Genomic DNA, 16,009 nt, shown 5'->3' with positions numbered 1-16,009 from the left:
ATGAAGAAAATGTTAAGTCTGAAAAGACCAGAAACAAGGAAGCACCACTGAGTCAGAAATCCTTGTTTCCATTCTTTCCTTAAGAATATGAATACCAGAACAAGACAGGGTCCCCTACCCTGAAGTTGCGAACAATCTACTTCAAGCTAACTGTCACCTTAAAACATTGTTTTCCAGGCGCCTGGGTGGCTCAGTAGGTTAAGCGACTGCCTTCGGCTCAGGTCATGATTCCAGAGTCCTGGGATCGAGCCCCACATCGGGCTCCCTGCTCAGCGGGGAGTCTGCTTCTCCCTCTGACCCTCCACCCTCTCATGCTCTCTCTATCTCATTCTCTCTCTGAAATAAATAAACAAAATCTTAAAAAAAAAAAACACAAAAAACACAAAAACCTTGTTTTCCACTCAGTGTTCTTGTTTAGGTGTTTTCTTCCTGATGTCAGACACGGATGCTTCACCTGGTGAAAGATAATTGGAAGACCTAAACCAAAAGGCAGATGATCATGAGGTTTTAGAAAATTTATTTCCTCTGAGGCATCAGATGAGGGGCTGGCACTTAAATGAACACATCCCGGGCTCAGTCTTCTCTAAGGCCGCACTTGGTTCTCATCCATAAACATCAATTCTTACTTTCCTTAGGAGCTCGAGTCAGTGGGCTGCAGCCCCTTGTTGCCATAGCAACTGCAATCTCACATACCAAAATGATTTTCTCAGAACATAGACTTAGAGTAGTAGCACTTTTCTCTTTTTTGAGCATATGTTTTAGCACATGAAGGATTTGGTGCCATTTCCAGTCCTCTCTTTTGTCTCAGATACGTTGTTTCTAAAATGTTAACAGTGACTGAAGACTAAGACCAAAAAAGGATTTCCAGGTTTGTCCCTTCATTAGACATTGTATTGTAATTGTTTTCTTGGCTGCTATCTGCCCTTAAATAGTCTCCTTTTGCTATTGTGGTCCAGGGGTATCACAAGGCCACAGAATCAGATTCAGCTCACCAGGCAACAATAATCTACTGATATATCCTAAAGGAAGGGACTTACATATTCCTTTATTTCATGCTGTTCTTATTCTTCTGGTCTCCTGTCTCCTGATGGCCCAGAAAAGGAAAAGAATGATGAAGTTTCTCAACTGTAATATTATGAGAAGTAGGGAAAATAATCATGAAGGCAATCATTTCTTTTTTTTTTTTTAAGACTTTATTTATTTGACAGAGAGGAGAGAGAGTGAGCGCACACAAGCAGTGATTTCTTGCTTGAGAACAGTTTCCAAATAGCCCTACAGTGCACATAAAGCACACATACTACCACTGCCCCTCTCTCTCCCATGGCAAACACTGAAAATTTGCCAGAGCCTGCTTTCCCTCTGAGCCCAGTCCAAGACCACAGAATCCTTCTCAACATCCACCCAACTCCAGGCAGCTGCAACCAATCAACTAGAGTTGGTAAGAGCCATTGACATATATTCACCATCTGGGACTAGAATCTTAGCCAGTGTTTCAAAAAAAGTCAAGTCCAGCACTCTGTTTGACTGTAGCAGTCAAAAAGTAATCGTAACAATTTTATAAAACAAGCTGGAAAATAGTCCGTTATTTTCTGGGTAGCTCACTTGAGAAGTCAACTTGTCAGTTATCAGTTCAAGCAGTTAAAAATCTAACATACTCTTTGATTTACCTTGAGACACCTCTTTGACCCATGGATTTTTTCGAAATGTATTTGCTAATGCAAACAAAATCATGAGGGAATCCTAGATGGGCCTGTAAGTTTGTTCTCTTGCCCGAAGAGAAATCATACTCTTTTTTTCTTTTTTGAAGATTTTATTTATTTATTTGACAGAGAGAGAGAGAGCACAAGTAGGCAGAGTGGCAGGCAGATGGAGAGGGAGAAACAGGCTCTCCGCTGAACAGGGAGCCGGATGTGGGGCTCGATCACAAGACCCCAGGATCATGACCCGAGCCGAAGGCAGCCGCTTAACAGACTGAGCCACCCAGGTGCTCCTCTTTTTTTTTTTTTTTAAGATTTTGTTTATATGACACAGAGAGAGAGAGCACAAGCAGGGGGAGGGGCAGAGAGAGGGAGAGGGAGAAGCAGGCTCCTGGCTGAGCAGGGAGCCTGAGGCAGGGCTCAATCTCAAGACCCCGGCATCTGAGCCGAAGGCAGATGCTTAACTGACTGAGCCACCCAGGTGCCCCCAGAAATCATATTCTTAACCCTAACTAGCTACCCAACAAGTATATACTGTATCAGATTTTTTTAAGTATCAGATAAAGAAATATGCATATGTCATTAGCTCGAAACTACCATTACTAATGGAAAAGCAACCTGGGATACAAAGTTAAATGAGTCCATTAGGGGTTATCATCAAAAAGACAAGGGCTAACAAGTGTTGGCTAGGATGTGAAGAAAAAGGAACCCTTGTGCACTGTTGGTGGGAATGAAAACTGGTTTAGCCACTATGGGAAATACGCAGGTTCCTCAAAAAATTAAAAGTAGAACTACTATATGATCCAGTAATTCCACTTCTGGGTATATGTGCAAAGGAACTGAAATCAAGATCTTGTAGAGATATCTGCACATCCATGTTTATAGCAACATTACTCACGATTACCAACATACAGGAACAACTTAAGTGTCTGTCAACGGATGAACGGAAGAAAATGTGGTATACAGAAATACAATGAAATATTATTCAGCCATGACAAAGAAAAAGAAATTCTGCCATTTGTGACAACATGGATGAAACTTAAGGGAATTATGCTAAGTGAAATAAGTCAAACAGAGAAAGACAAATACTACATGATCTCACTTATATGTGGAATCTAAAAAAGTCAAACTAAGAAACAGATAGTAGAATGGTGGTCACCATGGCCTGGGGTGGGAGAAATGATGAGATGTTGGTCAAAGCATACAAACTTCCAATTATAAGATTAACAAGTTCTGGAGATCTAATGTATAGCATGGTGATTATAATAATACCATGTCATATACTTTAATGTTGCTAAGTGAGTAGACCTTAAATGTTCTCACCAAAAAAGTAATGGTACCTATGTAATGGGATGGAGGACTTAGCTAATACTATGGTGGTAATCATTTTACAATATATAAATGTATCAAATCAATACACCTTCAACTTACACAATGTTATGTCAGTTGTATCTCATAAAGCTAAGGTAAATAAATAAATAAATAAGCAAGCCAGGGGGCACCTGGGTGGCTCAGTCAGTTAAGGGTCTGCCTTCCACTCAGGTCATGATCTCAGGGTCCTGGGATCAAGTCCCACATTGGGCTCCCTGCTCAGTGGGGAACCTCTTCTCCCTCTCCCTCTGTCCCTCCCCACCCCCCACTCGTGCTTGCTTGCCCTCTCTCTCTCAAATAAATAAATAAAATCTTTGAAAAAGTAAAAAAATAATAAGCCAGCCAGCCAGTCCTTCAGGGGCAGGGCTTGTCTGTCTTATTTACCACTGTATCTACAAGGCCTGCAGCATTACTTGGCATACCATAGGCACTCATAAAATATGTCACCCTCACATCTATTATGATAACTACTATCAAAACAAACAACCAAAAAAAAAAAAGTGTCGGCAAGGATATAAAGAAATTAGAACACTTTTGAGGCGCCTGGGTGACTCAGTCAGTTGAGTGTCCGACTCTTGGTTTTGGCTCACGTTGTGATCTCAGGGTAATGATCTGATCAAGCCCTGAGTCAGGCTTTTGTGCTCAGCTGCAGGAGCCTGCTTGAGATTCTCTCCCTCTCCCTCTCCCCTGCTTCCCGCCCTCCGCTCTCGCTCTCTGAAATTAGATAAATGAATGAAAGAAATTGGGACACTTTTGTACTACTGGTGGAAATGTAAAATGCTACTGCCACTACGGAAAACAGTATGGACTTTCCTCAAAAAAAATTAAAAATGGAATTACCATATGATCCACCAACACCACTTCTGGGCATATGTCCAAAATATTCAAAGTAGGGACTGGGTGTATATCCAAAATATGTTTGCATGTTCAGAGCATTATTCACAACAGCCAGGTGGTGGAAGCAACCCACGGATCCATCAATGGATGAATGGATAAACAAAATACAATATATACATAAAACTGAGTATTATTCAGCCTTAAAAAGGGAGAAAAACCTGTCATATACTACAGCACAGATGGACCTTGAAGACATTAGGCTAAGTCAAATAAGCTAGTCACAAAACAACAAATACTACAAGATTCCACTTACACGAAATTCCTAAAGTAGTCCAATTCTTAGAAAGCACAAGGGTGGTTGCTACTAGTTGAAGGGAGTGGGAAAAGGGTTGTTGTTCAATGGGTGAAGAGCTTCAGTTTTGCAAGATGAAGTTGTAAAGATCTATTGCACAACAATGCACATATAGTTAACATACTGTACTGTGCACTTAAAATTGGTGAAGGTGGTAAATTTTATTTTAAGATTTTAACCACACACACACAAATAAAAGGCTTACATAGATGGACCTACAGGATATAATACTAAGTGAGATAAGTTGGCGGGTGGAGGGATAGATGAAATAGATAAAGGGGATTACTAGTACATGTATCCTATGAGCGCTAAAAAATGTATACAATTGTTAAATCACTATATTGTACACATGAAAATAATATAACACTGTATGTTAACCATACTAGAATTTTAAAATGATAAATAAAAAATTTAAATTTAAATTAAATAAATAAAGTAGCCCCCCCAAGCCTTAAATTCAAACAGAATGCTATTGCTATTTCTGCTAATTACATAAATAATTAAAAACTGTAGACTTCAAGGTAAATGATATTCCACTAAAAACACTACAGTTAGGGGCACCTGGATGGCTCAGTCAGTTAAGCATCTGCCTTCAGCTTGGGTCATGATCTCGGGGTCCTGGGATCGAGCCCCATGTTGGGCTCCCAGCTCAGTGGGGAGTCGCCTTCTCCCTCTGCATCTGCCTGCAGCTCCCCCTGCTTGTGCTCTCTCTCTCTAATAAATAAAATCTTTTAAAAAATAAAATAATAAAAAATAAAAACACTAGAGTTAAAAAATACACTAAATAAGTATGAATGAACGAACAATGGTGTGAACACGTGCTTTTCATAGTGGTTGAGAGGACGGGCAATGCAAAGGATGTGGACAGAAGATTTTAAAACAAAAGCTTCGGGGCGCCTGGGTGGCTCAGTCATTAAGCGTCTGCCTTTGGCTCAGGTCATGATCCCGGGGTTCTGGGATCGAGCCCCACATCGGGCTCCCTGCTCAGTGGGAAGCCTGCTTCTCCCTCTCCCAATCCCCCTGCTTGTGTTCACTTTCTCGCTGTGTCTTTCTGTCAGATAAATAAATAAAATCTTTAAAAAAAAAAAGTGTTAAAAGCTTCAAGTCCTGGGAAAGGCAAGGATTCAGGCTGGTGAGCTTCAGGTTGTCCTGAGCCAAGAAACAGCTTCTTCAGCATTGTCAAGACTGGGGAAGACAGGCACATTTTCCTCCCCTGCCCAGGGCACTCCCCTTTATGCATTCTCCACATCTCCTGCAAAGGACAACAGAAGCAAGAGTGACTGCTTCAATCTCTAAGGGGGAGTTAAATGGCCTGTTTGAATCACACACAGAGTCAAGGGCAAATATTCCTAATCTGGTGCTTTTGCCTCCAGATTCCACCCTTCTGTCATCTACAATTTTGGAATGTCTGCCGGGAAATGACTTAATTTGCCATAATTTTCCAGTCACTGACTGCAGTGCAGTTGGCTAAAAAAAAAAAAGAAGAAGAAGAAGAAGAAGGGAATACAGGCAATAAAGAAGAAAGAGACCTGAGGACTCAGAACACAGGCTGGCCCTCATGTGGACAAGAGAAGCTAACCTAGACCTGCTTGCGAAGGATATTTTAGGACCATGCTCCTCTAGGTCCTGAGGAGGCTTGCTGACTCTGCTCTTCTGTTAAATATTTACATTGTTTTTACAATTTTCCCAAAGCTAAAGCCACACCTGCAAATAAAACATAAATTCTATTCTTTTTAAGAATGTATTTATTTGAGAGTGCACGCACGTGCGTGGGCGCGCAATGCACGCACAGACACACACACCAGCACATGAGTTGGGGGAGGGGTAAAGGGAGCGGAAAGGGAGAAGCATAATGTCTGCTGAGCAGGGAGCCAATCCCAGGACACTGAGATCATGAACTGAGCCGAAGTCAGACGCTTAACCCACTGAGCCACCCAGGCGCCCCATAAGCTCTATTCTTAATTATTACTATGCTGGGCACCTTCAAATATCCAGAAACAGGCTCCATTTAGAAAGCACAAACCAAGGGCGCCTGGGTGGCTCAGTTGGTTGAGCGACTGCCTTTGGCTCAAGTCATAATCCCAGGGTCCTGGGATTGAGCCCCACATCGGGCTCCCTGCTAGGCAGGGGCCTGCTTCTCCCTCTCCCTCTGCCGCTCCCACTGCTTGTGCTCTCCTGCTCTCTCTCTCTCTGTCAAATAAATAAATAAATAAAATCTTAAAAAAAAAAAAAAAAGCAAGCACAAACCAGGTGGACGACTAAAGAACTTGGCACCAATTACCCTGAAGAGAAACTCTCCTAAGGGAGGTGTTGAGAATGTCCTCACTGGGAGCATTCTGTCTATCATGGCCCCAGTAAGTCCCTGAAATGTCCCAGGAATTCCAACATTTTGGCAAACTATAACTGAAAGAAGTCAATAAACTCTAGATGGAAATCCTCCAAACACTCTCCTTATCTAAGAAAAAAAATTCCACACAATCCTGACAGCTAGCAAAGTCCATCAACCATGATTTAATGTAGCCATAGCAGTAAATATTTTCAGGAACTACATAGTATAGAGTTATTCTCCCTATAGTATGAAGAGTATTTGAAATTTAATTGTAAAACTGTATTTTGATGTCAACATGGTAAGAAGCTATACCTTTAACAAAGATTTGCAAAAGAAATCTCATTTTTAAAGATTGTGACAATCCACCTTTAACGACATTCTGCACCCTTTCTGAGTGAGAGATAGATGGTGCTCAGCAGGGAATCTAACATCAGTTCACATCAGTTACCTGTCAGCTAGACGGCTTCTAGTATTTCAACTCAGAAATTTCTCATAAAAATGTTAAGGACAGGGACACTTGGGTGGTTCAGTCCATTAAGCATCAGACTCTTGGTTTCAGCTCAGGTCATGATCTCAGGGTCATGAGAATGAGCCCTGCATCAGGCTCCGAGCTCAGCACAGGTTCTACTTGAGACTCTCTCTCCTTCTGCCCCTCCCCCCTCTTAAATTTTTTTTAAAAACTGTTAAAGACAGGAGTGCCTGGGTGGCTCAGTCGTTAAGTGTCTGCCTTCGGCTCAGGTCGTGATCCCAGGGTACTGGGATCAAGCCCCGCATCGGGCTCCCTGCTCCACGGGAAGCCTGCTTCTCCCTCTCCCACTCACCCTGCTTGTGTTCCCTCTCTGTGTCTGTCAAATAAATAAAATCTTTAAAAAAAAAAATGTTAAAGACATGTTGCAGAGGAAGTGGTAACCACACATCAAACCTTAGGATGAGTGTTCCAGATTTTTATATTCAGTGTTACAGCCCAAACCCGGTGTCTTTTAACAAGACTACTCAAGTACCATAGATGAGGCCCTAGGACATTCTCCCTCAGTTCTAGGTAACCGTTTAGGACCTTTTCTCCCTTGGGGACCCCTCAGGAACTTGCCGTTCCAGTGGCTTGGCTGTAGACGGAATGTTTGTGTCCCCCAAAATTGATTATGTTGAAACCTAATCCCTAGCCCCTAAAATGTGATGGTATTTGGAGGTGGGGCCTTTGGGAGGCGATTAGGTTGTGAGGGTGGAGCCTTCATGAATGGGATTATGCCCTTATAAAAGAGACTCATGAAAGCACACAGTGAAAAAAGACAGCTGTCTATAAACCAGGAAGCAAGCCCTCATCAGATACCAAATCTGCTCGTGCCTTATGTTGGACCTGCCCATGTCTAGAACCGTGAGAAATACATTTCTGTTATTTATAAGCCACCCAGTGTATGGTATTCTGATATAGCAGCTTGAATGGACTATGACAGGCCGACTGACTGCTGACACTCTTGGCTTACTCCCCATTTCTGGCCCTGCCTCTCCCTTTGCAGTAAGAATTCACTTCTCCTGGGTTGATTCTCAGTATTTGGCACTTTTGATCAGCACTTATTGTTCCTAGCTCTTTAGATAACCCCCATCCCTGCTCTGAGAAACAGCTGCTAAAAAAAAAGAAAAAGAAAGAAAGAAAGAGAGCTGCTAACCTCCTTCAAGCGCACACACACACACAATCTGAAACTGTTATTTCCATATTTCCATAGTCTTTTGCCCCATACTGTTTGAAACTAAATTTTCGCTAGCACAAATTAAAACCAAGGCCCAAAAACAACACAAAAAACAGACCCAGAATTTATCAAGATCTCATGATTTACAGTCATTTTGCTAACATATAGTAAATGTAATAGGGAGGCACCTGGGTGGCTCAGTCGTTAAGCATCTGCCTTCGGCTCAGGTCATGATCCCAGGGTCCTGGGATCAAGCCCCGCATCGGGCTCCCTGCTCCGCGGGAAGCCTGCTTCTCCCTCTCCCACTCACCCTGCTTGTGTTCCCTCTCTCGCTGTGTCTCTCTCTGTCAAATAAATAAAATCTTAAAAAAAAAAAAAAAAAAAAAAAAAAGCTTTTATATGGGAATAAAAGGTAAGAAGTTTGGGGTTTTTTTTTAAAGATTTTATTTATTTATTTGACAGAGAGAGACAGCGGGAGAGGGAACACAAGTAGGGGGAGTGGGAGAAGCAGGTTTCCCGCTGAGCAGGGAGCCCAATGTGGGGCTCAATCCCACGAAGGCAGACACTTAATGACTGAGCCACCCAGGCACCCCATAAAAGGTAAGAACTTTTATCTTACCTGATGAAATAAGTGATGATATACTCCCTGTTAGGAAAAGCAGGCTCATCGATGAGTTTGCCGGGATGTCAGCTGATTCGTATAAATAAAAACCACAGAGGTAAAAATCATACAGATTCTAAGAATCCTTCCAAAAGTCACTGGACCACTACAATTAGCTGCAAGTCACACATTTGCAACAAGACTACAAAACCCATTCATAAGAAAACCCATCTGCTCTGCAAGTAGGTATAGCAGCTACTGTGGTAAAAGCATTCATATCTGCTTATGTTTATTCAGTACAAATGAAGGCACTGAAATCACTCTGTTATCATCAAATGAGAATTGGTGGCTCAGTCGGTCGAGCGTCTGCCTTCAGCTCGGGTCATGATCCCAGGGTCCTGGGATCGAGTCCCGCATCGGGCTCCCTGCTCCACGGGAGGCCTGCTTCTCCTTCTCCCACTCCCTCTGCTTGTGTTCCCTCTCTCGCTGTGTCTCTGTCAAATAAATTTAAAAAAAATCTTAAAAAAGAGATTCCTGATATTATGTCTACTCTGGATAGGATATGAATAGTCCCAACTGCCAAAATTTACTTTTAATCTTTGCAAATGCTACCATTATTTAAATTTTCAAAGATCCCTGAAAAATTTGAAGCAAAACTTGAGCCAGTGAAGAGACCATGCCTGCTCTTACCTAGGACTCTTGGATATCAGAAAGACAGCAGCTCTCTCAAGTTAATGAATAAATTTAATGTGAATCCAATAATAAAACCAGCAAACTTATTTTACTCTGTAATTTGAGAAGCTGGTTTTAAATTTCAGACGAAAAAAATGATCAATGCAGAAAAATTAGGAAAACCCTAAAAAAAAAAAGAGAAAGAGAGAGAAGAAGTGTTTGGAAAAGAGTCCTACTGCTAGTAAAACAAACCATGAAGCTTCTAAAACAACCCATAAAGCAGTGATACTGGGGCGTCTGGGTAGCTCAGTCAGTTAAGCATCTGACTCTTGGTTTCGGCTCAGGTCATGACCTCAGGGTCCCAGGATGGAGCCCCATGTCAGCCTCTGTGCTCAGCATGGAGTCTGCTTAAGTTTCCTTCTCCCCTCCCTCTACTCCTTCCCCCTACACTTGCACTCACTCTCTCTCTTTCTAAAATAAATAAATAAATCTTTAAAAAAATATAAAGCAGTGGTACTCAGCATGAATAGATTTTAAAAACCAATGAAATAGAATAGAAAGTAAAAAAAATATTTGGAAATTTTATATGATAATGATGGCATCACAACTCACTGGCAAAAAAGGGAGTGTTTAATAACAGGGCTGGGTCAACTAGATAACATGTAGGAAAGATCATTTTAGGGATGCCTGGGTGGCTCAGTCATTAAGCATCTGCCTTCAGCTCAGGTCATGATCCCAGGGTCCTGGGATCGAGCCCTGCATCAGGCTCCCTGCTCTGCGGGAAGCCTGCTTCTCCCTCTCCCACTCCCCCCTGCTTGTGGTTCCCTCTCTCGCTGTTTCTGTCAAATAAATAAATAAAATCTTAAAAAAAAAGACCATTTTTGTTCCACATTTCACACAATACACTATAATAATTCTAAACAGATCAGACTTTAGTGTAAAAAATGAAAGCATACAAGTACTAGACAAAAGAAGTGTGAGTTCTGGGACGCCTGGGTGGCTCAGTCGGTTAAGCGGCTGCCTTCGGCCTGGGTCATGAGCCCAGGGTCCTGGGATAGAGTCCCACATTGGGCTCCTTGCTGCAGGGAGCCTGCTTCTTCCTCTCTCTCCCTCTGCTTGTGCTCTCTCTGTCAAGTAAATAAAATCTTAAAAAGAAAAAAAAAGTGTGAGTTCTTTCAGAGTGAGAAATATTCAAAATCCAGAAACAATTAAAGATAAGAATGATACATCTGACTACTTAAAATTTTAAAAAGAAACATCTCTATGACAAACCATAAATGAAAAGAGAAATCACAAATCGGGAGAAAATATCTGCAATTTATACAAAAGACTAATGTCCCTAATGTATAGAGAGTTCTTAAAAACTAAGAAGGAAAAAGATCAAAACCCAAGAGAAAAAATGTGCCATCCTCTCCCCTCAAAAATAAAGGCATGCAGTTCAAAGGAAAAGAGAGGAAAATAGCCCTTAAAAATATGGGGAGGATGCTTAATATCACAGTAAGAAACGCAAACAACATTCAGTTGTCATTGCTCATCTATCACATTGACAACACATTGTGTTGACAAGGCTATAGAGAAATAGGCAAAATTTTTTTAAAGATTTATTTATTGCAGAGTGTGTGTGCACATACATGAGCAAAGGGGGGGGCAGCACAGAGGAGGGGGTGGAGAATCTCAAGCAGACTCCCTGATGAGCACAGAGCCCACACAGCCCAGGGCTCTATCTCACAACCCTGAGGTCATGACCTGAGCACAAACCAAGAGTCGGATACTCAACCAAGCCACCCAGGTGCCCTGAGAAATAGGCAATTTTGTACACTGCTGGTAGGAATGCAAAATTCTTTAAAACCTATGGAAGGAATATCCAAGAAATTTACATATGCTTTACGCTTTGACCCAGCAACCCCACTTCTATAAATCCATCCAGTTATTCATTGCAGCATTATTTGTAATGGTAAAAGATTAGAAACAAATGTCCAGGGGCACCTGGGTGGCTCAGTCGTTAAGCGTCTGCCTTCAGCTCAGGTCATGATCCCAGGGTCCTGGGATCGAGTCCCGCATCGGGCTCCCTGCTCCGCGGGGAAGCCTGCTTCTCCCTCTCCCACTCCCCCTGCTTGTGTTCCCTCTCTCGCTGTCTCTGTCAAATAAATAAATAAAATCTTAAAAAAAGAAAAAAAAAATCCTCTCCCTCTCGCACCACTCCCCCCCTCTAAAAAAAAATCTTAAACTTCACTGGCATGTTTATTGCACGTGCCAATCTTGAAGCTACTTTAAGTATATTAGAGAAGAAAATACATATATATATTAATGTCATTAGGAACCAAGATATCTCAGTAAGAGAAAGATAAAAATACAAAATCAGAACTTTGATTCTGACTCTTGTTCTGAAAAACATGTTTTCTTTTCCTGAAATGTACTATTTTCAATGTATCATAAATGTGGCAAGAAACAAAACACTGTAATGTTTGGGGAAGGCGTTAAGTCTAGAAAGGGGGTGCATGGTGAGAGTAGCAGCAGTAGGGGTACCCATGTTCTAAAACTGAGGGAACAAGAATGGGCAGTAGGATCAGGGAAAGGAGATTAGGTGTGTTTTAGGACTGACAGAAAGGAAAGAATTAAAATCTAAGCAAGAAAGAACAGTGAAAGAACAAATATGAACATAAATAACACGTCGAACAGGGTCATGAGGAATCCAGAACCCAGGTCAAAGATTTGCTTTAGAAAGATGGTTCTTGGGGTGTCTGTTGAGCTCAGTTGGTTTAGTGTCTGCCTTCAGCTCAAGTCGTGATCCCAGGGTCTTGGGATGGAGTGCCATGTTGGGCTCCCTGCTCAGTGGGGAGTCTGCTTCTCCCTCTGCCTGTGCCTGCTCTCTCTTTGTCAAATAAAATCTAGAAAGAGAGAGAGAGGGAGGGAGAGGGGAAGATAGATGGTTCTCACTCTGAGAATGGAGAGAAAGGGGGCAGGTGAAGACAGGAAGTACAGAACTTATTTGAAGGTGCTCATCCAGCTGACCCCAATCAGTCCCTTAAGCTATGGGGCTAGATGTCCAGAGGGAGCCAAAGACAGGCAAACCCATCACCACCAGTACGCTGTGTGTGGTTTAAGGGCTCTGTTAGAAGGTGTGATGGATGGGACCACAGAAGAGGGGCATCAGACTCAAGCCGGAGGCTTGAGGGTGAGGAGGAGGCAGAGGATGGGGAGACGTGACAGCATGTGCCAAGACACAGAGGTCTGGAAATGCACGACCTATCAGGAGACAGCAGGTCAAGAGGGGAGACAGGGGGCCAGATGTCAAAGGCCTGAGGCGTTCAAACTCACCCTGGGGGTTGTGGAAGGCTGCTGGGGATTTTAAGCAGCTAAGTGAAATTATCAGATGTGGATTGTACAACAGCTGGAGAAGAGCAAGATGGGAGGCCCAGAAACATAGCATCCCTCCAGCGGGATGACTAAGGTGGCCGAGAGAGAAGAGATTCTAGAGGAGTGTTCATGGAGTTGAACTGACAGTGGGGAAAGATTCCGAGAGAGGAGGGGAAGTAGGGCTAAGGCAGAGGGAGGGGCATTGACGGTCCTGACCACCCTTTACAACCAGTGATGAGAACTGCCATCTGTGCTCAAGTAATTCTGGAATAGGAGACAATTTGGGTGCCTGGGGGCAAGATTTTGTATGAGCTTTGAAGTCTCTTCCAGTCTTAATATTCACTGGATTCCAGCTATTTGCTCAGGCTGACCCAGCCCACACTTAGGTCATGGTGCCACCCTCTGAGTGAATAAATGACATGTCTCTAGAGAAGTGGGTCAGGCCACGAGGGCTAGAAACTGCTAAACCAAAAGGGGGCTGGAAATGCGTGAGTTGAGGTTTACACTAGCCCAGGAGAAAGCTGGACATGGAAGATACCAGGAAAATGAGTCTAGGATAATGAACAGTCGCCCACCAATTGGCTTTTCCAGGTTCTCAGAGTCTTTATCACTTTTTTGACAAATCTGGCCGTTGGTTAGGAGTAAGTGATCACTGAGCGACAGAAACCCAGGTTGCAGAGGTTTCTTCTCGGCAAAAAGACTCTGTAAACCAGCCTAAGAACAAACAGGCCCCAAAGCTGACTGTGGGTGTAGAGAGCTTCTGAATGGAAGAAAAGCCATGGGGAGAGGGGTCAGAGGATTGTAAGTGAACATACAAATACCTAATGGGAATGAACTACCTGAGCACTTCACTAGAACTGGCACACTGCTAAGTGCTACGGACTGAATGTGCCCACCCCCCAAATCCATAAATTGAAGCCTAACCTCCAACGTCATATCAGGAAGTGGGGCCTTTGGGAAATAATTAGGTTTAAATCAGATCACAGGGTGGGACCTTCATGATGGGATCAGTGCCCTTTTAAGAAGAGGAAGAGGGCGCCTGGGTGGCTCAGCTGTTAAGCGTCTGCCTTCGGCTCAGGTCATGATCCCAGGGTCCTGGGATCGAGCCCCACATCAGGTTCCCTGCTCGCCGGGAAGCCTGCTTCTCCCTCTCCCACTCCCCCTACTTATGTTCCCTCTCTCGCTGTGTCTCTCTCTGTCAAATAAATAAATAAAATCTTAAAAAAAAAAAAAAAAGTTAAGCGTAGAAGAAATTTATATCTTCAAATACTTATACAATAAAACAAAGATCTAAAGTCAATGATCTTAGCTTCTACCTTAAGCTAGAAAAGGAATAGTAAACTTGTAAGTAGAAGATAAAATGAATAATGTTAAGAGTAGAAATCAATAAAATTAAAAGTGGACAGAGAAAAGCAATAAAACCAAAACCTGACTGGCTGAAAAGATCAATAAAATTGCTTAACCTGGGGTGCCTGGATGGCTGTTGGTTAAGCATCTTCCCTGGCTCAGGTCATGATCCCAGAGTCCTGGGATCGAGCCCCGCATCGGGCTCCCTGCTCCGCGGGAAGCCTGCTTCTCCCTCTCCCACTCCCCCTGCTTGTGTTCCCTCTCTCACTGTGTCTCTCTCTGTCAAATAAGTGAAATCTTTAAAAAAAAAAAAAAAAAAAAACTTTAAAAAACACTTAAAAAAAAAAAAAGAAGAGGAAGAGACAGAGAACTCTCCGTGTGTTTGCACTGAATAAAGGCCATGGGAGCACACAGCAAGCAGGGGACTGTCTACAATCTGAAGGAGGACCTTCACCAGGAATCGAGTCCACCAGCACTTTGATCCTGAACTTCTCAGCCTCCAGAACTACAAGAAATAAATATTTGTTGTTGCTGAAGCCACACAGTCTGTGGTATTTTTGCTACAGGAAAATACGAGCTAAGCAAGCATCTTACTATGCAGGGCAGTCAAGGAGGTCACTCTGAGGGGAGTAAGTTTATGTACACAGTGAGGTTTGTTTTTTTTTAAATATTTTATTTATTTATTTGACAGAGAGAGAGAGACAGGAGAGAGGGAACACAAGCAGGCGGAGCGGGAGAGGGAGAAGCAGGCTTCCCGCTGAGCAGGGAGCCCGATGCGGGGCTCCATCCCAGGACCCTGGAATCATGACCTGAGCCGAAGGCAGACGCTTAATGACTGAGATACCCAGGCATCCCCCCACTGTCACATTTTTAAGGTGGTCAGGACAAAGACTGTACCTTTTTTTTTTTTAAGATTTTATTTATTTATTTGACAGGGAGAGACACAGCGAGAGAGGGAACACAAGCAGGGGGAGTGGGAGAGGGAGAACCAGGCTTCCCGCTGAGCAGGGAGCCCGATGTGGGGCTCGATCCCAGGACCCTGGGATCATGACCTGAGCCGAAGGCAGACACCCAACGACTGAGCCACCCAGGCGCCCCACAGTGAGTTTTAAAAACTACTTTTCCAAGAGGCTTGCTATGATTTTTTTTTATTGGACTTTTGTGGGTTCTCAAGACAGACATTTTATTTAAGATATATATCCTTTTTTTTTTTTTAAGATTTTATTTATTTATTTGAGAGAGAATGAGAGACAGAGAGCACGAGAGGGAAGAGGGTCAGAGGGAGAAGCAGACCCCCCGCCGAGCAGGGAGCCCGATGTGGGACTCGATCCTGGGATTCCAGGATCATGACCTGAGCCGAAGGCAGTCGCTTAACCAACTGAGCCACCCAGGCGCCCAAGATATATATCCTTAATTAGTGCTAATATAAGCCCATTAACCCAGTGGCTACAATTAAATATGGGACTAAACCAAAATTTCAGTAACCAATCAGCTTAATGGTCCTCTGCATAGCCCGTTAAATGCTGGACAGTGTGCATACCAGAAGGAGCAAGAGGGCCCAGGCTTGAATCTCTCCTTGTTCAGACACTTGACCTTGACCTGAGTGACCTGTCTTCAGCCCGGTAACAGTTTCAGCTTTCCTAAGAGGGTCTGACTACACCAGAAATGGGGTATGAGCTTGCTACTGAAGTTAAGTGTTCCTCAAATCAGTACCTTAGCCCTACAAAACATTTTCTGAGACATTCGAGGTTCCAAAAATAC

At 43.1% G+C, this 16,009-nt stretch overlaps 1 protein-coding gene across 2 annotated transcripts in view; it reads right to left on the bottom strand.

Annotated features, from left to right (window-relative positions):
* GPR176 (G protein-coupled receptor 176) overlaps positions 1-16,009 on the bottom strand; it is a 109,211-nt gene that overhangs the window by 49,335 nt on the left and 43,867 nt on the right. Inside the window, exon 2 of one of the 2 annotated variants that reach the window (XM_045901921.2) lies at positions 8,286-8,308. The exons of the other annotated variant lie outside the window; for it this stretch is intronic. Within the exon in view, the coding sequence (XP_045757877.1) occupies positions 8,286-8,308 (23 nt within the window). The remainder of the gene's footprint in view (positions 1-8,285; positions 8,309-16,009) is intronic. 2 annotated transcript variants of the gene reach the window in all.

The sequence above is a fragment of the Mirounga angustirostris genome, unplaced genomic scaffold (assembly GCF_029215605.1).
Source record: "Mirounga angustirostris isolate CCGP_5_RB_7025 unplaced genomic scaffold, mMirAng1.0.hap1 SCAF_9, whole genome shotgun sequence".
NCBI lineage: Eukaryota > Metazoa > Chordata > Mammalia > Carnivora > Phocidae > Mirounga > Mirounga angustirostris.
Note: the sequence above shows the minus strand (reverse complement) of the source record. Positions and strands in the feature narration are given on the sequence as shown.